The sequence below is a fragment of the Pogoniulus pusillus genome, chromosome Z, assembly GCF_015220805.1.
Source record: "Pogoniulus pusillus isolate bPogPus1 chromosome Z, bPogPus1.pri, whole genome shotgun sequence".
Classification (NCBI taxonomy): Eukaryota; Metazoa; Chordata; class Aves; order Piciformes; family Lybiidae; genus Pogoniulus; species Pogoniulus pusillus.
In genome coordinates, this window is record NC_087309.1 from 66896508 (window position 1) to 66921163 (window position 24656).

The 24656-nt window shown below is 42.1% G+C and overlaps 1 protein-coding gene across 1 annotated transcript in view; it reads left to right on the plus strand.

Moving 5' to 3' along the window:
* The window catches only part of TRPM6 (transient receptor potential cation channel subfamily M member 6), a 117418-nt gene that overhangs the window by 76659 nt on the left and 16103 nt on the right, over window positions 1-24656 (plus strand). Inside the window, exons 31-36 of the mRNA XM_064176336.1 lie at window positions 3385-3435; window positions 5573-5638; window positions 18230-18516; window positions 18726-18808; window positions 19338-19543; window positions 21053-21104. Of these exons, the coding sequence (XP_064032406.1) occupies window positions 3385-3435; window positions 5573-5638; window positions 18230-18516; window positions 18726-18808; window positions 19338-19543; window positions 21053-21104 (745 nt within the window). The remainder of the gene's footprint in view (window positions 1-3384; window positions 3436-5572; window positions 5639-18229; window positions 18517-18725; window positions 18809-19337; window positions 19544-21052; window positions 21105-24656) is intronic.

Here is a 24656-nt window from a genome sequence, read left to right on the forward strand (position 1 = left end):
AAGTAAAAAATCCAGAAGGAAATTAATTTATTATAGTTGGTGAGTTATTAGAAAATATTCACCTGCTCTTTCATGTGCTAGTTACTATTTTCTACCTTAAGTTAAAGTTGTTTTTATTTATAAGGAGATGCTTTCTTCATGGTAACTACCAAGATCTTAAAAGAAAAAAACTCTTTTCACTTTAGACTACTCAGTTACATTGTCCTTCTCAGCAGGAAGAAACTCTTTAAGGTGGTGGTGCTGCTTTCATCTCTGGCAATCTAAGGGACCTCCTCAGTTAGAGTGTATTCCTGAGGATAGATTGTGTTTAATTTTTGAAGTTGCAGTTTGCTGTAATTCCTCTGTGTGTGTGGTTTCTCTGAAATTATGAAGTCAGTGAAAGACTGAATTTATTATGAAATGCTCAATGAAGAAAATTGAGATTATAGCAAATAATTACTTTGTTCCAGTAGAGTTCCAGTTAGCTTCACTTGCATTTTTTGCCTTTTTCGTAGAATTATAGAATCAGTCAGGATTGGAAGGGACCACAAGGATCATCTAGTTTCAACCCCCTTGCCATGGGCAGGAACACTTCATGCTAGATTAGGCTGTCTAGAGCCTCATCCAGCCTGACCTTAAACACCTCCAGGGATGGAGCTTCAACCACCTTCCTGGGCAACCCATTCCAGGGTCTCACCATCCTCATGGTGAAGAACTTCTTCCTAACATCCAATCTGAATCTACCAATTTCTAGCTTTATTCCATTCCCTCTAGTCCTGTCATTAGCTGATGTTAAGGAGGGGAGTTCTCAGTACCTACGCCTATTTGGCGGAGGGGAGAAATTAATTGGGACGAGATAATTTTATATAAAAATATATATTTATTAATCTTAATATTCTGAAGTCTCTCCACCCCCAACCACTGTATCTTAATACTAATATTTGGTACATGGTTATGAAAACAATCTAGGATAAAATATGTACAGAAACTTGTTATTTAACTAGCAAACATTCAAACTATAAACAGAGAGAGGAGTTTTCCCTGCTGCTCAGTGCCGTTTGGGGTCTCTATGCTATTCGCCCAACAGAGCGGGCTGGAGCCAATTCTGCTCTACAGCAGAGGCAACAGATATTTACAGAGGTATTAAAGCTTTTACTCACAATCCTTATTAGTTATTAATCACCCTCTGGGGCTGCGTCACAGCCTGTGTCTAATGTCCAATTCTCCATAGTCTCTGCCTGTGGACTCTGAGGCTGGAATCCTCACAGCTTGAGGGGAAAGGATAAATCTTCCCAGCTTCTGGGGAAATGGGCTTTCTCTAACCTTGTTCTCCTTGGTGAAGAATGCGATCTCTGCCTTTGGTGCTACTGGCTTCTTCTGGATGCTTCTGTCCAGGAATTCTCAGCTGGTAGGATCTCAGGAGCAGGAGGAGAATATCACGCTGTCTGTCCTGGTTCTTCATGGCTAGCAGGCCGTGTGTGTGTGTAGACAATCCAGAGTCTGCTTCCTGGTTATCTCAATGGCAACAGCTCTTAGCGGGCAATGATAGGGCAGCAGGCATGCAAAGTGTGCGCAGCTGCTGGGAGTCTGAGCTCCATAGGTAAAGGCAATACAGGATCTGGTCCTGATAACGCAGTAGCATGCAGATGTGCACAGCTGGCTGTAGACTATAGGGTCCTTATATATATATTATGTGCAGGCTTAAAAGAGCTCTGCAAGAAAGGTATGCAGGCAGGTGAGCTGTGAATGAGTCAGAGCATGAGTGGCTGAGCTATGCAAGTGAGGGTCAGAGCCTGAGCTGTGCAGGGGTCTCAGCTGAGAGTGGGTCAGAGCAGGTTGTTTACCTGTACACCCCTATTTATTAAATGTGGGCTGAGATTAATGGCCTCTTTGGCCACTAGAATGACCAATCAGGTTGGCAGTCAGCCAAACCTTACCATAATAGGCAGAAGCTGCTTGCCTGGACCTTCCCAAATATGGAGTTCACAGGGGTTTACCCCAGGGAGACACGAGCTGGGTGTGTGGGGGCTTACACAACTTGTTTACAACCAGAGGTCCTGGCAGAAAAACATGTCCAGGCAAGGCGTAAATAAGCCTTTTGGCCTACAGGCCCTCCACGACACCTGACATCTTAAAAAGTCTCTCCCCAGCTTTCTTGTAGGCCCCCTAAAGGTACTGAAAGGTCACAATAAGGTCACCTCAGAGGTTTTTTCCTCTCCAGACTGAACAACTTCAACTTCCTCAATCTCTCGTCATAGGAGAGGCTGTCTTCCAGTTTTCCTAACACAATACTTAGCTGTAAGAGGCTGAGGAGCTGGGCGTGTATCTTTCTGAGGCTGTTTGTGACACAGAAATTAATTGCTCTTAGGCTTACCTCCCCTTCAAGAGATGCTCTTTTTGGGTTCAGATGTATGCTAAACATTGCAGTGCTAAAGCACACTGATGCAAGTGTAGTGAGTTGTGGGCCTGCTCTCTAGAGAATCCTCAAAAAATAATTACTTGGTTCCTGCACCTCTTTTCATGTTCATTGTTTTACAGCCTATGAAATATGATAAGACTACTCGAATCCAGCAAAAGGGAGCTTGAAACATCAAAGGCACTCAGTGGAAATGCTGGCCCTGTGCCCAACAACTGTTTATACACTTCTTATTTAAGATCTGCTTTGCTAGAAAAGGGAATACTAGCAAATAAAATAGAATAAGAAAAGCATAACATTCAAATATTTTGGCAAAGGTTCAATTATGATTAGGTCATTTTTCATAATTAAAATTAGCACATTATATATATTTCCTGGCATTTTGAAGGATTGTTTTCCAGTAGAACAAAGTTAATATAAACTAATTAATGGAAACATGCCCAATAATTTTGGTATTATTAAATAAAGATTTTTTGATCAAATTTCATCTGCTTATGCCTGTTAAATATGTAACTACAGAAATTGTTTGGCTGTTTTCATTTTAACAGCACTTTAGATATTCTGGGTTGATGGAATAGTATTATCACAACTTTGGTGTAGAGTAAATGGAATGCTTAATGACTGAGCATGAACTTGGAAAAATTGTGCCTTTGGGAGATTGTAAAGCATGATGGACAGGAAAGAGCATTTCATATCCCAGAGGTGTAATTGACTTAGAGAAGCTACTTGTCCTTGAGGTTAATATTGCAAGTTTGCCACCGTTTCCCTGAATAAGTAATCTGGTGATAACTGCATTGATGACCAAAGTCTGCAAGTGTAGTGTGTGTTATAATGTAGCTAAAGACTAGTAGTAATTGTATTTTTTATAATGCTGAGTCTTTCTGATTAATCTGCTTCATAACAGACTCTGGGATGGAGGGAATGAAAAAAATAATGCATTTGCCTCTGCTACAATTACTAAAATAACAATCCCTTAAATATTATTTCAGACACCTTCACATGCTTGAAAGCATCTCAAGATCTGCATCATCACTACTCAGGTAAAAAAGAAGGCACCAGAAGGATAGCAGAATAATTTAACAAATTAATACCATTAGTTCTTCCCCTGTCATCTTCTGTAATTTTAATTTTGAAGAGTAGCACAATTGCTCACTGCTAAGAAGGTTCTGCTTAACACTGGTAAGGAAATTAGGGATTATTTTCTATCTGCTAATTGCTCTATTCTGGGTACTTCTGACAAATCTAGAGCAGAATGTAGATAATAGCTTTCAAAATATTAGTGGAAACAATGAATAGAGTTTGAAATCCCCACGGAGCAGAAGAGGCACTCATTCGTTTATAGCTGTCACTTGCTCTCACACCTCCCACATCCTCCTATCTGCTTGCTGGTACTGGTTTCTTCAATTAATTGGTCCTGTACTACTTAATCTGTGTTTATATACCTATGAACTCCTGGACATCTGGCAGGAAATAAATCATTTTCATGCTAATTGCCAGCAGTCCTGTCTTTCCCTCAACTGAGTATGCACAGAGTTTCCCACAAAGCTTGGATTTCGTTTCCTTTTCCTGGAGGAGAACAGGACAGAGTTTGCCAGTAGATGTCTCTATTGCCCACAGGACCTGGCCTCCTTTGAAGTGAAGCCTAGGGTAAATCGGAAGCATTATCAGCCTCCCGAATTCAAAGAACCATACAGTTTTCACTCGGAATAACACCTCCTGGTTTGTAATCAGTGTACAGGAGTAATTTCTCTGACATCATAGCGTTAATGCAGTGATTAATTTGGCTCTTGCCAGGCACGCTATTAAAGTTTAGATAGCACTTTTTAGCACAGATGAGAGTGGTTCCATTGTTGGCAAACGTCTTGAGCTTATTCAGTGTAAGTTTTCCTTTGTCAGGAAGATCAGGATGTAATTTAGCCAACTAAGCTCAAAAGGTTGTTACTAAAATCCTGCACCATACACAGTTCATGCATTGTTTTTGCTATCATATTGTGTTAGCAAATACGATTCTGCCTCTCTGCACACTCAAAAGAATTTGAGTTTTCACCCAAGTTCAGCAGCTGGTGGAAGTCCACTTCACATTGCTTCTCAACACTCTAGAATGAGTTGCTGTCAGAATATGAGAGACACAGATCTGGCAGCTGCCCTGTTGAAATCCTCCTCCGTGCTAATTTTGTGACGAATTAGGAGGCATCAAGGGAGGACCCTGATGTTCAGTCTGTGCTCCAAAACTACTCAGGCATTTTAGCCAGTGCCTGATGAATTTGGAATATGTAAACAAACCTTGGAGTCCGAAATGTAGAGATCTTCTCAAATGGGGATCCTAATTCATGAGGTGACATGCCATGGGTCCCCTTTGATCTCTCCTTTTGGGCTAAATAATCTCTAATTAATTTTTGCTCAGAGAAGTAATCTTAAAAAGAACAGACAATGTCTAAGATTTGAAGTAGTCTTTCATAATTTTTTTTTTTTTAAATTTGGACAGTAGTTTTATCTTCAACCACTGAACAGAAAAAATAGGAACTATACCACCCAAGTTTCCTTCTTATTCTAGTCTTACCCTCTTTATGGCTTACTTCACACCTCTCTCCCTCTTCTTCATAACTTGAGTCATTGTGAGCACAAATCCATAAATACTGAGTTAGCACTTGAAAGTTTTGAAGGCGTTTGCCTGAGAAATAAGCTGCTAATTAGGGAGATATAATAATGTTAGTAATGTTTGGCAACATCTCTGTGCAAGGCAAGCTTGGATTTTCCTGTGAGGCTTTGCTAAATATCTCTGTGTTTCTGTGCCTGATGAGACGGGCAGTGAGAGCAGCAGGGGCCAATGCGTCTCACTGGCACAGTGTGAATGTTGCTGCCAGGGGAAGTAGTGACAGCTCTTGGAAGGAGGAGGATAAAGAATTAGTAGAAGCAGTCATTCGAGCCATGGTGCAAGGGGCCTGTCCCACAGAAAGAACTTGTCATCTTGGAAGGGCAGAATGAACAAGGAAAGAATGGTGTTTGTAAGATGCAGTGAGCCTGCAAAGGGAAGTTGCTGTCTGGGTGGACTGGTGGTCATATCTGATACAGAATCACACTGGAACCACCTTGGCTTTGTACACTACAGTCAAGTGCTGCCAGATGCTTTTGAAACTTAGCCAGCTTCCTTATAAGAGTGAAATCTGTCATTTGCAGCTGTTGAAAGAAACAACTTAATGAGACTTGCTCAGACCATACCATTTACACCAGTCCAACTCTTTGGTGAGTATCAGCTTCATGGTTGCAGTTTTTTGCTTTACAAATAGTCTCTGTTTTATTCTTTTTATAACTGTGTTTGAGAAATTTCCTGATTCAACTCTTTCTATAGCCAAGTCAGATCAGATTGAGGGCCTGTAAAATTGCATTTTGTAGAGGTTCATAAGTAGAGATTCGTCAGATTTGCTGTCGTGGTAGATTTGGTGTAGTGGTTTGAGAGTTTGCCTCACCCCAAGATTCACAAAACTAACTCAGCTGTCTGGAAGCCAAGGATAAAGCTCTATTTTACAGCATAGCACAAATTTACAAGCATATGTACACCATATTTACAGATATTCACAATTACATACAGGTTAGAAGTAATGCAGAAATTCAAAATCTCTCCATAACAGCCAGATTGCCCGGGAAGGCTCCTGACTAACCCCTCTTCTTTCCACCCCACCCCTTATCTCAGAAATAACCAGATAAAGCTCTGTGTAGCTCAGTGATTAATTTGTGCAGAGATCTGAGGTGAGATGTCAAAAGCTGACAAGGAGTTATAAGGAAATGGTTAGCTCAGGTTACATAGCTTTCATGCAGAGAAGTTAAGACAAGATGCAGCCAGGCACACAGACCAAAGAAGAAGTGGGAGTCTTTGTTTATATTTTGACTATTTTACATCCCTCAGCAGAACCAGTGAGTGATATAGACATCACTATTATTTTCTTTTCACAGTCAATGATCTAATTTCTCTTATTAAAATATTCCAATTAGCCTCAAACCAGCACAACCTAGTATTTTCCCCAGTATTTGTTGAGGTTTCCTTTGCTGTAGCTTGGATCCGTTGTCATTCATGTGATTACTGTTAACTCAGAGATTAGTCTAACCTCAAATTCTCCATATCTATTACCAGGGTAGCTGATGACAGGAAAGCGATTCCTTTTAACCTTCATTATCTTCATCATCTCTTTGTTTCTCTCTCTCTTTCTCTCTCTGCCCTCACATATGCATTTATATATGTACACATCTAGTATATCCAATCAAGATGAAAAGCAGTTACTGGTTGAAAGGACATTACTCCTCTACCTTAGACTTGTGAAACAGCTGTGCTGTAATTGAAGAGTGAGGGAACAATACATAAATCATTTGGGAGAGTTCTGAAATTAGTGGGCAACATTGCCTTACAGCAGAGAATTTTGGCCTCTAGACACTTGAAATCTAGGTTCTGTCTATTCAATGGGTAGAATATTTTGTCTCACATCATCTAATTGCTGATACTTGCAGCATCACAGGATTTATTGGACCAGATTGCTGAAGATAATTAATATAGCTATGAGCATATTGAACATTCTAATCTTTGAAGCTCCCAGGAGACACCTTTCTGGGTATTAAACTGTCAAAAGACAATAAAATGAAGAATTAATGTAAGATTAAAAAACGTGTCTCATTATAGTATCTTATTCAAGTGTCTGTCACTGACACTGACTTTTCCATTGCTTTATTTTAAATTAAAATGTGTGCCAATTGTGATATTTGACAGCATCTGCATTTGTGAAGGATCTACTCATGAAAGTAGGTAGTTGCTAGCACTAGTTGGTGCTTCCCTGTGACATGCCTTGCTATTTTGCAGTTTAGTTACCTCATCATACTTGCCAGTGAAAACCTGTTTCTTGGAAATTTACACTAAAAAAAAAAAAAAAAAAAAAAAACAACAAAACAAAACAAAAAAAAAACCAACCCAAAAAACGAGCTGCAAGAAGAAAAACCAGGATTGAAAAGGCTGGTCCACTTTCCTGTTTACAGAATCACGGCAACAGAAAATCAACTGTAGAAACCGTTGAGGTCTACTCTTGGAATCCTCTTCTCCAGACTAAACAATCTCAGTTCTCTCAGCTGCTTCTCAAGAGATTTGATCTTTAGATCCTTCTCTGGACATGCTCCAGCAACTCAGTGTCTTTTTTGTAGTGAGGGGCCCAAAAATGAGCACAATATTTGAGGTGTGGCCTCACCAGTGCTGAGTACAGGTGCATGATCACTTCTCTATGCCTGCTGGTCACTCTATTCCTGATTCAGGCCAGGATGCTGTTGCCTTTCTTAGCCATCTGAGCACACTGCTGGCTCATGTTCAAATGGCTGTCAACCAGCACGCCCAGGTCCTTTGCCATTGAGCAACTCTCAGACACTCTGCCCCAAGCCTGAAGCATTGCATGTGGCTGTCGTGATCTAAGTGCAGGACCTGGCACTTGATTTTGTTAAACCTCATACAACTGACCTCAGCCCACAGACTCAGCAGTCCAGATCCCTCTGCATAGTCTTCCTACTCTCAAGCTGAATATTAACACACCCACACAATTTGGTGCATTCACAGACTTACTGACATGCGCTCAATTCCCTCATGCAAATCATTGATGTAAGAGAGCTGGCCCCAGTCGTGAACTCTGGGCAACAGCACTTGTGACTGGCCACAAGCTGGCTTTAACTTCATTTACCAGAACTTTTTGGGCCTGGCAATCTTGCCAGCTTTTCACCTAGTGAAGTGGATGCCCATCCAGGACATGAGCTGCTGCTTGTTCTCCTAAGATTCCTTCTCCAAACACAGTCATGTCCTTTACAGTCTAATTTCCCTAGCTCATCATGAACAAGTCACCACTTCTGAAACAGACTGGTTGTCTGTATAAAAAGGTGGTGCTTTCCAGTCCTTTAATTTTGCAGTTGATAACAACTGTAAGCTGGGTGTATTTGTTTACCTTGTTTGTTCAGCACCTTCTTTCCTTTTCCTTTTCTTTTTTTTTTTTTTTTTTTTTTTTTTGGGTTAAGCACAGTTATGTGGGAAATACTGCAAATATTCCATGATTTCGAATATCTTTGAAAAGTTCTTGTTGAAAGTTACCCTACTGTCATAAATAACAGGCACAAACTGGTGTTCATGCAAGTTAAGGCTTTAATAAAGTTGCAGGAATCAAGCAATGTACAGGCCTGGGTGCGAGGAGAGATTCTGCTCTACCCCAACGCACACCCTTTGCCTTCAGTTTTCTCCTTTTATACCCTATTCTATTACATATTTACTAAGCTCTAAGAAAGGTTGGGTTTTCTTTATCAGTTCTTAGGAATGTGAAATGTCTCTTCCACACAGGTCTCCTTTCATCCGGTGGTCCCTCTGGTAATCTTTGATGAAGTAAGGGGTCTTGCTTAAGTGTCTTCTTCATGAACTTCAAAGTCCTGGTTCTTCTATTTGCTCATACAGGAAAGGTGGCAGCCGGAGGAATGCATTTCCATTTAAATATGCAAAAGACTATTTCTACATGCCTCCCTCCTTTGTCCATCTAATTACTCTTATCTTTATGCTTATTGAGATGGTGGTGCAAGCAGGAATGCAGTTCCATTCAAACCCCCTTCCTCCATGTCTGTGACCTTTTACCACGAATTGATCGGATCAGACATATGATTCTATATATTTATCACAATCCCCCATTTGCTTTTTGATCAGATTGATTCGTGTTTTAGCTTCAAATCGGGCAATTACTTGCTCTAGAGAGTTTAATTCTCCATCTTTCCTCCTTTCTTTTATCGCCTGAACAATCATTATAGGTTGGGGTTTGGTTTTCTCTTCTGGGTTGTGGGGTACAAGAGTCACTTGCATTCCTTGCACAACCATCGTGATCAGTCTTATAAAACATGGTATGAGACAAGGTACAATTAGTATCACAATCAGCACTCCCCCTCCCACCAAAGCCAATTTAGTAAGCCAATTGCTTACCCCCAGATTATTCCACCAGTTCCCTAAGTTTACTCCATTCCAGGTTTGTACCGGGACGTGAGCAATTTTCTTCATCTCTTTTACCAGTTGGTTAACAGCATTTCCTTCTTCATCTATTCCCAGGCAGCAGTTGGTTAGGTTGAATTTCCCACATACACCCCCTTCATGAGCTAGTAGATAGTCTAATGCTAATCTATTTTGATATATGGCAGTTCTCATTTGGGTATTCTGCTTTGCTATTAGGTTCAAAGCATCTCCAGTTTTGTTTACTATTATTTCAACTACTGCTTGCAGTCTAATTATCCTATTAAGCATATATATTGGGGTTCGATAGCCCCAAGATCCATCTTCTGCCCATGTTGCAGGGTCATAATAGGCAATGATCCTTTCAGGAGGCCACTCGTTGTCTTTCCAATTTCCTATTTGGAGATCCCTCTTGGCCCTTCTTAGCTCATCAGTCTCAGTGTATAGCTGTATGCCTAACTTTTCTCCCTTGGAGATAGGTAACAGGAAGAAGCTGGGTCTAATTGTCCCTAATACACATGATCCTACCCAATTTTTGGGTAGGAGAGCATAGGCTACTTTCCCACATATCCAATAATATCCACCTGGGGCTGGCCACCCATTTACAATTGTACTTCCATTGGTCCAGTTTCTTAGTTGGAATGGCATTTCCAGAGGAGTGCCCCATCTTTCCCATGTGTTTTTAGTTTCATTCCACTCATAGCCTCCTTCACATTCCAAATTCCCTACGAATTTACCATCACCCAGTCTCTGCCAGCAGCTCCTTCCAATTATACTGGTTTGTAGGACCCACTGCTGCTTTCTGTTACCTCTCTCTACTTTCCAGGTGTTGGGATCAGAGATGTTTGCTTCCATTGATTCCCAGGGCCATCGATCTCCTTGATTGGTACCTCCACAGACATAACAATTGGTTACATTCAAAGATTTTGCAATATTCTCAGCCAAATTCACAAACAGATTTTTTGCAACTGTTGGAATTTCATACTTAACTCCTGATTCTATCTCATGATAAAATGAATGAAATACTAAGTGTTGTGATTTCCCTTCTCTGCTCTTTTGTAGTACTTTTACATCAAGAATCACCCCTGGGTCTGACCCCTTTCCTGCAATTCTGACTCCATATCTTGTGTACTTTGCTTTTTCCCATTTTTCTATGTCATATATTGTTAGATTCACTGGATTACAGGTTTCAGCAGTGCAATTTGCTGATGGTATTCCCCTTTTTACTCCTGCTCTCAGACCTACACATGAATTTGGTCCCTTCTTCCAGGTGGCCCAACACACACAATTCCACCCTGTCTCCCCACAGTAGTATTGGGCTCTTTCCTGGATTGGCACCCAAGGTGCTTCTACCACATATACAGGTGAATTTCGATACTGGCGGCATTGGCCAGGATCCTCTGGGCAAATATATTTTTCTTGTCTACTATAATAACGTCTCCATCCCATATTCCCACAAGTTGAAGCACCATCGTTGTCGATAGCCTGGCAAGCATCAAAAGTTACCCAAAGGGGTTGACTGCGGTTGGTGGTCGTTTGGCTTCTTCCTAACAATTTCCCTTTCCCATCATTTGCCCTTATTTCTACCCACCATAGATAGGGAACTTCCTTTGGATCATAACAAATGATTTTTCCCTTCTCATTGCATCTGGCATATTCTGTTTGATTGTGATAACAAGAATCTAATCTTTGTCCATTACACTCATAAATCGTATGGTATACCAATGTTTGGGACACAGTTTTGCCCCTCCGGGTTGCAGTAATGCAGTCACTGCAATTCTGAGCTTGTCCTAGGGCTAGAAGGCTTAACCCAAATATGCACAGAAGAGGTCCGGTCAGGGCCATGTTACTCGGCGGTCACAGCCCAGAGGGGTTGCAGCCCTCGGCAGACCTTCTTCAGCCGCAGCACTGGTTCCCACTCCGGTCTTGCCCTCTTTTTATTTTATTGGGTGCCTCTCACTGCCCTTTTGCTCTTTCTTGAAATATGTGTCCCAAATAAATAAAATCTTAAACCAAACCAAAATTCCCCTTTTTCTTTTTTTTTTTTTTTTTTTTTTTTTTTTAACACCTGTTGTCAGTTTTGAGTATTGACTCTGGAGTCCCAGTCCATCCCTCAGGAGTGATAAGTGTTTAGAAATTCCATCAGTGCTTATCTTATTGCCTCCTTAGTGTCACTTTTGTTTCTCCTGGATCCGAAGTTACTCGCCACTCCTGGACAGGTCCTTTCACTCGCGAGGCGTGCGTCCACCCTCTTTCCGCTGTTCTGATGGCTGTTTCTGTAGTGAGCAACACAAGAAAAGGGCCTTCCCACGTAGGTAACAAGGTTTCGTCTTTCCAAGTCTTTATCAGTACCTTATCACCAGGTTTAATTTTATGTATTGCAAACCCTAGAGGTGGAGTTTGATCCAGCATCCCTATTTCCCGTAATTCTTGTTGCTTTTTGGCGATTTCTATTATATATTTCTGGATGTTCTTGTCCTCTATTAATTTGTTATCCATGGGCATCCCAGCCGAATATGGCATTCCGTATAGCATTTCGTAGGGGGAAAGTCCCGTGCTACTATGTGGCTTTGTCCTTATGTTTAACAATGCTATAGGCAGACATTTAACCCATGATAATTGAGTTTCCAACATTAATTTTGCTAATTGTTGCTTCAGTGTTTGATTCATTCGTTCAACTTTCCCTGAGCTCTGGGGGTGCCATGGAGTGTGATATTCCCACGAAATACCTAAGATTTCCGATAGTCTCCTAATTATTTTTGAAGTGAAATGTGTCCCTTGGTCTGAATCAATGTGTTCCACCACTCCATACCTTGGTATTATATTTTCTAATAATACCTTTACCACCACATGTGCAGTTGCTCGGCTCACTGGGTAAGCTTCCACCCATTGAGTTAAGTGGTCTACTATGACTAATAGGTATTTTATCCTTCCTGCCTTAGGTAATTCTGTAAAATCTATTTGCACCCGTTCGAATGGTCGATATGCTGTTTTTCTCCCTCCCCGAGCCTTTTGCTTAAATACTGCCTTGTTTACCCTTTTACAGGTCGGACATCCCTGTGTGATCTGTTTTGCTATATCGTATATCCCTATACACCCATACTGTTTCAGGAACTGGTCCCCTAATGCTTTTGTTCCCCAGTGGGTCTGATTATGCAGTCTCTGAAGAATTTGTCGGCTGTATGCCTTGGGCAGAATCTCCCTCCCGTCTGGGAGCTGCCACTTCCCATCTTTAAACCCAGCTCCCATTTTCTTGATCTTATCTTCCTCTTCTCCTGAAAACTTTTTCCCCATAAATGTGTTCATTGCCTGTTCTTGGTGAAGTGTATAAGTCTCACAAGGGCTGCCTTCACCTTGAACTGCAGCCTTTTGGGCCTCTATATCAGCCCTGTTGTTTCCCCGAATTCGTAAATCAAATCCCTGCTGGTGACCCCTTATATGTACTACAGCAACCTCCTTTGGTCCTCTTAATTCCTTTAATATCAGGGTTATCAATTCTTGATGGATCAATCCTTTCCCTTGGGTATTTATGAGTCCTCTTTCTTCCCATATTTTCCCAAATGTATGCACCACTCCATAGGCATATTTAGAGTCTGTGTAGATAGTTCCTGTTTTGTTCTTTAATAATTTAAGAGCCCTGTAAAGGGCGTACAACTCACAGGCCTGAGCTGACCACGATGGATTTAGGGATCCTGATTCCACTAGCTCTAATTCCCCATTAATTATTGCATATCCTGATTTCCGTTTCCCTTCTATAACTCTAGAGGATCCATCCACAAATAATTTTTCCCCTTTATCTAATTCACTCTCCTGAAGGTCTGGTCTCACCTTTGTCTGAGTTTCTATAACCCTTATGCAGTCATGTTCCAAATTGTCTGGGGGTCTCCCATATAAGAATTGAGCAGGATTCTGGGCAGCTGTTACCTTTAATTCCAAACTCGGAGAGTCAATGAGTATGGCTTCATATTTCAGTATTCGGCTGTCCGTGAGCCATCTCTCTGCTTTCTGTTGTAACACTCCTCTCACATTGTGAGGGGTGTAAACTGTCAGTTGGGCATGTAGGGTTATTCTTCTTGCTTCCTCAATTAATAAAGCTGTGGCCACCAAGGCTTGAAGGCAAGCTGGCCATCCTCTGCTTACCGGGTCCAATAATTTTGAACAATATGCCACTGGTTTTTTACTCCCTGCCCAATCTTGAGCCAGTACCCCATAAGCTGTTTGGTTTGAAATATTTACAAACAAATAAAAAGGCCTTCCCAAATCTGGTAAGCTCAAAACAGGGGCTTGCAATAAAATATTTTTAAGGTCACTCAACCTCTGCTCATCTTCTTGAGTCCACCTGGGACGTTCATGTGTGAGTTTTTCATATAAAAATTTTACCCTATCGCTATATCCTTCTACCCATTGTCTACAATATCCCAGAAGTCCCAATAACTGTCTGACTTCCTTCTTACTTTCTGGAGTCTTCATCCCCAAGATTCCAGATATTCTTTCAGGATCTAGTTTCTTTTCTCCTTTGCTCAACCAGTGTCCTAAGTACTTTACTTCTTGTTCTACAAATTGTAGCTTTTGTTTTGATACCTTAAGTCCTCTTGCTCCTAAAAAATTTAGAGTCTGTATGGTGGCTTCTCGGACTGCCTCTTCAGTTTTTCCAGCTATCAATAAGTCATCCACATACTGCAGCAATTTTATCTCTTCTGGAAACACCAGCTGTCCTAACAACTTCTCCAATGTTTGACCAAATAAGTTGGGGGATTCTGTAAATCCCTGAGGTAATACCGTCCACCTTAACTGTTGCCTTCTCCCGGTCTCTGGGTCCTCCCACTCAAAAGCAAAATAATCCCGTGATTCTTCCTTTAGCGGGCAAGCCCAGAAGGCATCCTTTAGGTCTATTACACTGTACCACTGAAATTCTGGAGGTAGGTTGTTTAGTAGGGTATGAGGGTTTGCTACCACAGGAAATTTAGTGACTGTTCTCTGATTTACTGCTCTGAGATCCTGTACCATCCTAAAGGAACCATCCGGCTTCTTAACCGGTAAGATGGGTGTGTTATGTGGGGACATACAGGGTTCCAAGAGCCCCTGTTGTAACAATCTGTCTACAATTGGTTTGAGTCCTTTACGTCCCTCTTGGGAAATTGGGTATTGCTTTATTCTGATTGGACATTGAGAATCTCTTATATGTATTTCAATGGGGTCCATTTCTATTTTCCCCATCTCTTGACCATCATACCACACGGATGGATTTATATGTTCTTCATCCCTTTGTGTTAAGGCATACATCCTCACCTGTAATTTGTTTCCCTCGCTCTGAATCCCTAGTTTTAGTTTCAAGATTAAATCTCGTCCCAGTAGGTTATGTTCTGCTTCCGGCAATAATAACAAATCATTTAGACAAATTTTATTCTCCGTTTCTATTTCTACTTCCTTTAAAATAGGTACACTAAATGGTTCTCCCTTAGCTCCAATGACTGTTGTGTGATTCTTCCCTTTTTGCACCCCTGTTGGGAGTTTTTTAATGGTGGTCTTTTCAGCTCCTGTGTCCACTAAAAATTCCACTTCCTCCTTATGGGGACCTATTAATAATTTTATCAAGGGCTCAGTAGATGGTGGGGTCCCCAAAAGATATAGCCCCTGACTCCCCTAATCTTCCTTAAATAATTTCTCATCCTGTGTCCTTTTACGGCAATATTTCTGGATATGTCCCTTCTTATTGCAATAATAACACACAGGAGGTTCTCTCCCTCTTGTATTCTGATTTTCCAAAAGCCCTTTTGGCCCCATCCCTTTTAATCCTTTAGTTGTAGCTTGTACTTTCTGACTCTCTCTTACTGCTGCTACAAGGATCTTAGCTTTTGTTTTCTGTCTTTCTGCATCCCTTCGGACATACACCTTTTGGGCTTCTCTAAGTAACTCCTCCAGTCCCCTCTCCTGCCAATTTTCTAATTTTTCAAGTTTCCTTCTAATGTCTTCCCAGGCTTTTGCCACAAACTGTGTCCTCAGGAGAGTTACCCCTGCCACTGAATTAGGATCTATTCCTGAGTACATTTGTAAACTCTTTCTCAGCCTTTCCATCCATAATGTGGGGGATTCATCTTTTCCTTGTTCTTCCTCAAAAGCCTTGTTAATATTCTGTCCTCGGGGGACTGCTTCCTTTATTCCTTGTATTATTAGGGTTCTTAGGTCTCTCATATTCTGTCTTCCAAGGGGTTGCTGATGATCCCAATGGGGATCCACATTTGGCCATTTCTGATCTCCGGGGGGGCCATTCTGATTCTGGTGTTCCCATATTCTCATTCCTGCTTGTCTGATCATTCCTCTTTCTTCAATAGTAAATAGGATACCTAGAATTGACTGTATTTCCTCCCACGTGTATGTGCTGAGACCTAAAAATTGGTCTAGTCTCTCAGCCACTCCTAAGGGATCATCTAATAACGTTCCCATTTCCTTCTTAAAATTCCTTACATCAGTCGTATTTAATGGTACGTTCACGAACCCTATCCCTCCTAGATTACCTCCTAAAGGGACTTCCCTTAGGGGATACAAGTCAGCCCCTACGTTTTCCCTTGTCTTGCTCCTTGTTCTAGTGGCTGGGGGTTGGTCATCCTGCAGAGGCGACGCGGGGACGAGGCGGGGAGGAGGATCTGAGGGGGCAGCGAGGTGAGGAGGAAAAGCGGCGGCGGGGGGAAGAGGAAAGGCGGCGGGAGAGGATGGAGGAAAAGCTGAGGGGGCAGCGAACGGGGGCGGAGGATCCGAGGCGGCGGCGGCAGCAAGGGGAAGAGGAAAAGCGGTAGCGGGGGGAAAAGGAGGATCTGAGGGGGCAGCGAACGGGGGAGGAGGATCCGAGGCGGCAGCGGCAGCAAGGGGAAGAGGAAAAGCGGTAGCGGGGGGGAAAGGAGGGGCTGAAGCGGGCGGTAAGTTATCTAAGGGCTCCCATTCCTCCCTACTTTCCCTTTTTTCTCCTTCCGCTGTTAGAACACACAGTGCTGTAACTCTTCTTTCTGCTGATAGTTTCCAGAGGTCAGCATACTCACCCTCCTCCGGGCTAAACATTTTCTTGCTGCCCACATATTCTATCAGGGCTTGACAAACCCAGTCCTCAAAGGACCCAAACATAGGCCAATACACATGTGGCCGTATTGCTTCCTTTGGCCATATTTTCATACAATAATGGACTAATTTCGTTTTTGTTTTTCCTTTTCTAGGGCCCCTATCATCCCAATTTTTAAGCATTAATCCCAACGGGCTCTCTGGGGGAATATCTGGTAACTTTGTTTTGCTCCCTTTGTTAGGGTCTTGGGTCCTCGACTTAGTTTGACCCATCTTCCTGACTGCCTAAAAGAGTGTCTTGCAGGGGGTTAAACGACCCTCTTTTAACCCACCCACGAATCCTATAGGAATCGCTTTGAATCCTTTACCGGCCAAATCCCTCGCGGGAGTTTGGAACCGCGGCTTATCGGACCTCCGCACTCGCTTCGGAGTCAGACTCCGTCTCAAACACACTCTTTCACACCAGGCAGTCGAATCCCACCCAACCGAACGGTTTCCGCAATACTCACGACTCTGTCGTCTTCGCTCGGGTCTGTGCGCACAGAATTAAGGGTCTATAAAAGCGGCTGCAGCCTCATCAGGGAGCTCAAAAAAAATGTATTGGTTGATTCCGGCAGAGTTCAGGATATCACCAGCCCCGTATGGGTCTCCCCAGGGAGCCACCAAAAAGGTGGGGCGCCCCTCCCTAGGTGAACCCTCAGAATCTAGTGATCTCCTGGACGAGCCCCCAATTTGTCATAAATAACAGGCACAAACTGGTGTTCATGCAAGTTAAGGCTTTAATAAAGTTGCAGGAATCAAGCAATGTACAGGCCTGGGTGCGAGGAGAGATTCTGCTCTACCCCAACGCACACCCTTTGCCTTCAGTTTTCTCCTTTTATACCCTATTCTATTACATATTTACTAAGCTCTAAGAAAGGTTGGGTTTTCTTTATCAGTTCTTAGGAATGTGAAATGTCTCTTCCACACAGGTCTCCTTTCATCCGGTGGTCCCTCTGGTAATCTTTGATGAAGTAAGGGGTCTTGCTTAAGTGTCTTCTTCATGAACTTCAAAGTCCTGGTTCTTCTATTTGCTCATACAGGAAAGGTGGCAGCCGGAGGAATGCATTTCCATTTAAATATGCAAAAGACTATTTCTACATGCCTCCCTCCTTTGTCCATCTAATTACTCTTATCTTTATGCTTATTGAGATGGTGGTGCAAGCAGGAATGCAGTTCCATTCAAACCCCCTTCCTCCATGTCTGTGACCTTTTACCACGAATTGATCGGATCAGACATATGATTCTATATATTTATCACACTACTATATAAGTGAATAAACAGAGGATCCACACTAAGGGTATTTAAAATTGATACGTGAGATAAAGTTACGTGAGATAAAGTGGTAACTCTCCACTCTCCTAAAACTAAGTACTTTAAAAGCTCATTGATGATCTTTAAATATTTTAAAAAGTGTGGCAAATGAGACTGTTTTATGCAGGCCAGAATATCAGTGAGCTTTGTCTGTGTGGAATTATCCAGAAAGCCTTAAATTCATCTCTGTTTAGTGGCTTAATACAAGGTCTTTGGACTACTGATGTTATCACAGTAGATCTTTAGCAGAATGTATAACTATATAGTCCAAGTTTTCACACAGATGAACAACATTGATAAAAATGCTCTTTTTAAAAGTGTGGCTTACAAAGGTATGTGAATTGGAATGTTGTATGAGGCATCAAATCAAAATGCAGTTCTCTTTTGTTTCTGCAATAGTTGACTTCTGCTAAAAGCATTCCTTTTATTTAAGCTGGAGAAGAAGTCACAGTCTATCGACTAGAAGAAAGTTCCCCTATGAACCTTGATAAAAGCATGTCTTCCTGGTCCCAGCATGGCATGGCTGCGATGATCCAGGTCTTGTCACAGGAGGAGATGGACGGTGGTCTACGAAGGGCCATGAAGGTCATTTGTACTTGGTCTGAGAATGATGTGCTGAAACTGGGACAAGTGTTTATTGTGAAGTCTTTTCTGCCAGAGGTAGTTCAGACTTGGCAAAAGATCTTTAACGATGGCACAGTGTTGCATCTTTGCCTGAGGGTGAGTTTGGATCTTTAATGTTGCACTGCATACATGTGAATGTCTTCAACATGGTTGATGTGTGGTTTGATGTTATCTTTTGGAAAGGAAGAAGGTTTTGAGGAAGGTATGGCTCCCATTGATAAAGAGTGTGTGTATTTGTTTTGATGGATTCATAGAACCTTTCTTCACAAAAATGAAAGTGATCTTTGTAATGTTAATTTCCTCAGGAGATCCAACAACAAAGGGCTGCCCAGAAGTTAATCTATACCTTCAATCAAGTGAAGCCTCATACTATCCCCTATACACCAAGGTAAAAGCACTGCCTCTAAGTATGAGGTGCCAGAGGTTTCTCTTTTTAGCTGTGTCCTAGGTCTAGTGCAGCCTTCTTTTCTATAGCAGGTTGAAATAGCTGCTGCTTAGACAGTCTAATAATGGTGAACTTTTTGAGAGGAAGAGTAGTCATCTTTGAACTTTGTCATTATGGCTACCTGTGATGGCAAAATAAACTTCTTCATAATGCTGTTTGTTAGAGTCAAGAATTGCCTAATATGCAACTAATGTAAGACAATTTGATGCAGTTCATTTGTAGTGGGCTGGAATAAATTAGATTATGTTGTTTGTCCATAAATTATACTTTCTGATTGAGCAGTTTGTTTTGAGAGCTGAGAAACCAATCATGCCTTTGTGCTGTCTTCCTTTTGGTACCTCCTGTGGTTTGAGGTGCTCAAGCTAGGGAAGATGTGTCCTTTTGTTGTACTTACTCTGCATAATGCTGTGTGTTGACTGCCGGGGTGTTCATTACCCTGCTGGCTCCTGACAGAGGGTGTTTGTATCTACAGGTTCCTGGAAGTTTTCCTTATCTACTGCCATTCAGCAAACCAATGGCTGACCATTGAGAAGTACATGACTGGTGAATTTCGGAAGTACAACAACAACAATGGAGATGAGATTAGTCCTAGCAGCTTGCTTGAAGAACTGATGCTGGCCTTCTCTCATTGGACCTATGTATACACCCGTGGGGAGCTCCTTGTCCTGGATTTGCAAGGTGACTACTATCATGGGATCGCTATTTGGAATGCAATGAGAAACAATTCTCTCAAAATAATCTGCCAAATGCTGTTCTCATTTGTGTATTGGCAAAGCTCAAGAAACTCCTTCACAGATAAATGAGTGTCCACAGAAATCACCTACATTAGCGTAGGTGTGTTGGGAAAATGATTGTATATGTCCAAGTGGTAACATGGTATATTTTAAAGAGATAACATGGCTGACAGTGTTCAGAAGATGCTCATCTGTGTTCAGAAGATACATCAAAGTGTTTCTGTCGTTTCTGTCAAGGGAAATGTGTATGAGTAAACTTAACATACTTGCATTTTACAGTATCCAGAAGCTGTGAATTACAAAAAAGACATGCTTGTTATGCAAAATAAACCTCTGAATGCATCCTTGCCTTCATTTGGTTTTAGCTGCACATGAGAAAAAAATAGTGCAGAAAGACTTCTGTCTTCACCATAGCCTATGGGAATTTGTCTGAAGCGTGCTTGGGTTTATTTTATAACTTGACAGTTCCAGACCAACTGTGTCAGCTTAAAGATGGAGAGTTTTAAACATCTATGTAAATCTCATCAAGACTGGAGCTTGAGTACTATTTCACACAAACCGAAATCTGCTTTAGTTTGGCCTTGTATTTGCCTTGTTCTCAAATCTGGAGTTCTAGAAAAGTGTAAGGGCTGATCCTCTTGGAATTATGATAGGATTCATCTACAATCTACTATGTAATATCAGTGCCAGCTCTACATACATACGCACTACATACTGTCTAATTTATATCAAGCAAAATGACCACTAAAGAGCATTGCAGTTTGGGGTTATTTCAGTCATGGTAAGGTATTTCCACATTCTACTGATTTAGTTTGCAGAATATATGTTTGTGATCAGTGGCCTATTGATCTAAAAATAATTGTATATCATACGGTCATAGTTTTATCAAATTTATATAAAAGCACAACAATTTCCTCAAATGAAAAAAAAATGAACTTTTTTTGGTACCATGGTACTACATCATCAGTTTGGGAAAAAAGGCAACATAGGTATCAGCATTCAGGTATTGTAACAAAATTATTTATTTAACATGTACACATGACTACCCAGAAGAAAAAAGAGATAACAGGCCTAAGCATTTGCATATCATGAAGTTATGGCTGCTTGTGTTTGCTACCTTGAAGAGAATGTGCATCATTATGATCCATATCTTTACTCCAATTTCTATAGCAGTCTTGTGCTTGCTCACGTTTTTCATTGTTGAATTTCTGCAAAATACTCAGTGCATTTGCTTAGGCTTTTTGTCTAAATATAAATAAACTTCAAAGCCAAAGCTATAGTAAGACCTCTGTATTATAGTTTGTCAATATTTAACAGCTTTCTTTTTAACTCATAAAAGCACTTTTAGCTATGACATTTCATGATCTACAGAGAAAATTAGTATTTTTTGAGTGCCAGATTATGAACTTGCAACTACCTTTCTTTGTAATACACAATTTCTATTTTATTATAGGTGTTGGGGAAAATCTTACAGATCCATCTGTGATCAAACCAGAAGACAAAAAGTAGGTTTCTTTCTGATGTAATTATAATTCACCTCAGATATTGTGCCAATAGTCCTTATTTGTGTGTGTGTGTATGTGTGGCCGTTTGAGCTGATCCTCTAGCTCAGCCATAGGGGACAGATGAACATTCCAGGGATAGGCCACATAAATGGCAACAATAGATAAATTAATATAATTTCATTGGAGCATCAAGAACTTAATGCCATTTATGTGGCCTATCCCTGGAATGTTCATCTCTCCCCTATGGCTGAGCTAGAGGATCAGTTCAAACGGCCACAATAGATAAATTAATATAATTTCATTCTACCACTGCACCACAACAGTATGTATGCTTTGCTTTGAGAGTTTTAATTGTTTTTCTTGTGGCCTTTGGGGTAAATGAAGATGATATGGCAGTGGAGAAACTACACCATCTGTTGTGCTCCAGAGGACTGTGGACTTAGGGGGCTATAAGTATCCTAGCTCCCAGCGTGTGGTGAGCGATCTAAGAAAGGTGGGAAGAGTGTGTGTTGCTGTTCTGGGAGCATGTGGTTTTCTCAGGGCTATGCAGAGGGAGACCAGAAATGTGAGATAGAGAACTCTGTAAATCTCTTAACAAATTTGTACCAAAGGTGGACATCAGTAACATAAACATGACAGACCAGATTCCCCTGCCTCATGAATCACTTTTTCATGAAGTATGTAAGTCATATGAGCCATCTGGCCTAAGAAGGATAAGGAGAGGGCCTCTGGATATCTCATCTTTCTGATAAGTCATAGTGGTTTCCTCTTCTTTGACATGTGTTGTCTCATTGAAAGAATGTCTCGTATTTGGAAGTGTGATAGTTAGGGTGTTACCTGCCCCCCCACGCTTTGTAAAATCACCCAGACTAGGCACAGAGACTCTGGAAATTGAATGAAGCTTTGATATTTACAGCTTAGCACAATATACAAGCAGATATTTACAATATATGCAGAAATATACAAGTTAAAAAAGTAATACAGAAACAGAACACCCCTCCCAGAAACCTGAGTCTCCAGGAGGGACTCTTCCACCTTCCTCCCACACCTCTACCTTACCCAAGACTTTACCTTATGCTCAAGGTAGTTTGGAGGGTCAGCCAGGGGGGCTAGGAAGCAGATGAATTAGTCACACAGACAGCAGGTTAGGTTAAAGAGAAGTTCATGCAGCCCCAGCCAGAGAGCGACTCCATTATCTGTGTTTGTGTTCTTGTTCTTATACATCTCAGCAAGCCTATGAGTGAAGTAGACATCACCACTGTTTCCTTTTCACAGCTTGTAATCTAATTCTTCTCACCAAAATATCCCAGCTAGGCTCAAGCTGGCATAGGAAGGGAGAAATCTGTAAGTATGAATGATCTAGATATAATACAAAGGGTAATTAACCATAGAAATATCAGATGGATTTTTTTAGACCTCAGAAGAAGGTAATTTTGGAAGTAAGTACTTTGTTCAGGGACCATTGTTAATATTTCATTAAGATTAGTAATAAATAAATATTAATGTTGTATGGCATATTGGGCATATATTTGTTTTGCAAGCAACATGGAAAGTATGCTGAGCACTTCAAAGTGACAAAGTCTTTACCTTAAGTAGGTCATAGGACTGTGATAGAAGCACAGAGATTGCAAAATACAGAGGCAGAGATGTTAATCAATCATAGAATCAACCAAGTTGGAAGAGACCTCCAAGATCATGCAGTCCAACCTAGCACCCAGCCCTATCCAGTCAACTAGACCATGGCACTAAGTGCCTCATCCAGTCTTTTCTTGAAGACCCCCAAGGATGGTGCCTCCACCACCTCCCCGGGCAGCCCATTCCAATGGCAAATCACTCTCTCTGTGAGGTACTTCCTCCTAACATCCAGCCTATAGTTCACTCAGCACAACTTGAGACTGTATCTGCTAATTGTTCTATTACTGGCTGCCTGAGAGAAGAGGCTGACCTCAACCTGGCTACAACCTCCCTTCAGGAAGTTATAGACAGAAATGAGGTCACCCCTGAGCCTTCTCTTCTCCAGGTTAAACAACCCCAGCTCTCCCAGCCTCTCCTCATAGGGTTTGTGTTCCAGGCCCTTCACCAGCTTTGTTGCCCTTCTCTGAACATGTTCCAGCACCTCAACATCTCTCTTGAATTGAGGAACCCAGAACTGGACACAGGACTCAAGGTGTAGCCTGACCAGTGTTGAGTACAGTGGAAAAATAACCTCCCTTGTCCTACTGGCCACACTGTTCCTGATGCAGGCCAGGATGCCATTGGCTCTCTTGGCCACCTGGGCACACGGCTGGCTCGTGTTCAGCCTACTATCTACCAGTACCCCCAGGTCCCTTTCTTCCTGGCTGCTCTCCAGTCACTCTGTCCCTAGCCTGTAGCGCTGCTTGGGGTTGTTGTGGCCAAAGTGCAGAACCCTGTAGAACCCTGCACTTGGCCTTGTTAAATTTCATCCCATTGGCCTCTGCCCACCCATCCAGCCTGTCCAGGTCCCTCTGCAGGGCTCTCCTATCTTCCAACAGATCAACACCTGCTCCCAGCTTGGTGTCATCTGCAAACTTACTGATGCTGGACTCAATCCCCTCATCCAGATAATCAATAAAGGTATTGAACAGGACTGAGCCCAGCACTGATCCTTGGGGAACACCACTAGTGACTGGCTGCCAACTGGATGTGGCACCATTCACCACCACTCTCTGGGCCCAGCCTTCCAGCCAGTTCTTGACCCAGCATAGGGTGAATCTGTCCGAGCCATGAGCTGCCAGCTTGGCTAGGAGCTTGTTGTGGCAGAAGGTGTCAAAGGCTTTGCTGAAGTCCAGGTAGACTCCATCCACAGCCTGCCCCACATTTACCAGATGGGTAACTTAATCGTAATAGGAGATCAGGTTGGTCATGCAGGACCTGCCCTTCCTAAACCCATACTGGCTGGGCCTGATCCCTTGGCCATCCTGTAGGTGCTTTGTGATGGCACCCAAGATGACCTGTTCCATCACCTTGCCTGGCACTGAGGTCAGGCTCACAGGTCTGTCATTTCCTGGTTCCTCCCTCCGTCCCTTCTTGTGAATGGGTATCACATTGGCCAGCTTCCAGCCTTTAGGGACCTCTCCGGTGAGCCAGGACTGTTGATAAATGATGCAGTGTCTTGGCCAACTCATCTGCCAGCTCTCTCAGCACCCTAGGATGGGTGCCATCATGTCCCACGGACTTGTGAGGATCCAAATGTCTCAGCAGGTCCCTTACTTCTTCCTCATGGATTAGAGGGGGATTATATTGGTCCCTGACTCCATCCACCACTTCAGGAGTCCACTTGTCCTGGAGACAACCTGTCCCACTACTGAAGACTGAGACAAAGAAGGTGTTATGCACCTCTGCCTTTTCCTCATCCTTTGTCATTATATTCCCCTCTTTATCTAATAAGGACTGGAGGTTGCCCCTTCTTCTGCCATTTATATATTTATAGAAACATTTTTTATTCTGCTTAACAGCCATGGCCAGCCTAAGTTCTAAATGGGCTTTTGCCTCTCTGATTTTTTCCTACAAGACTTAGCAACATCCCTGAAC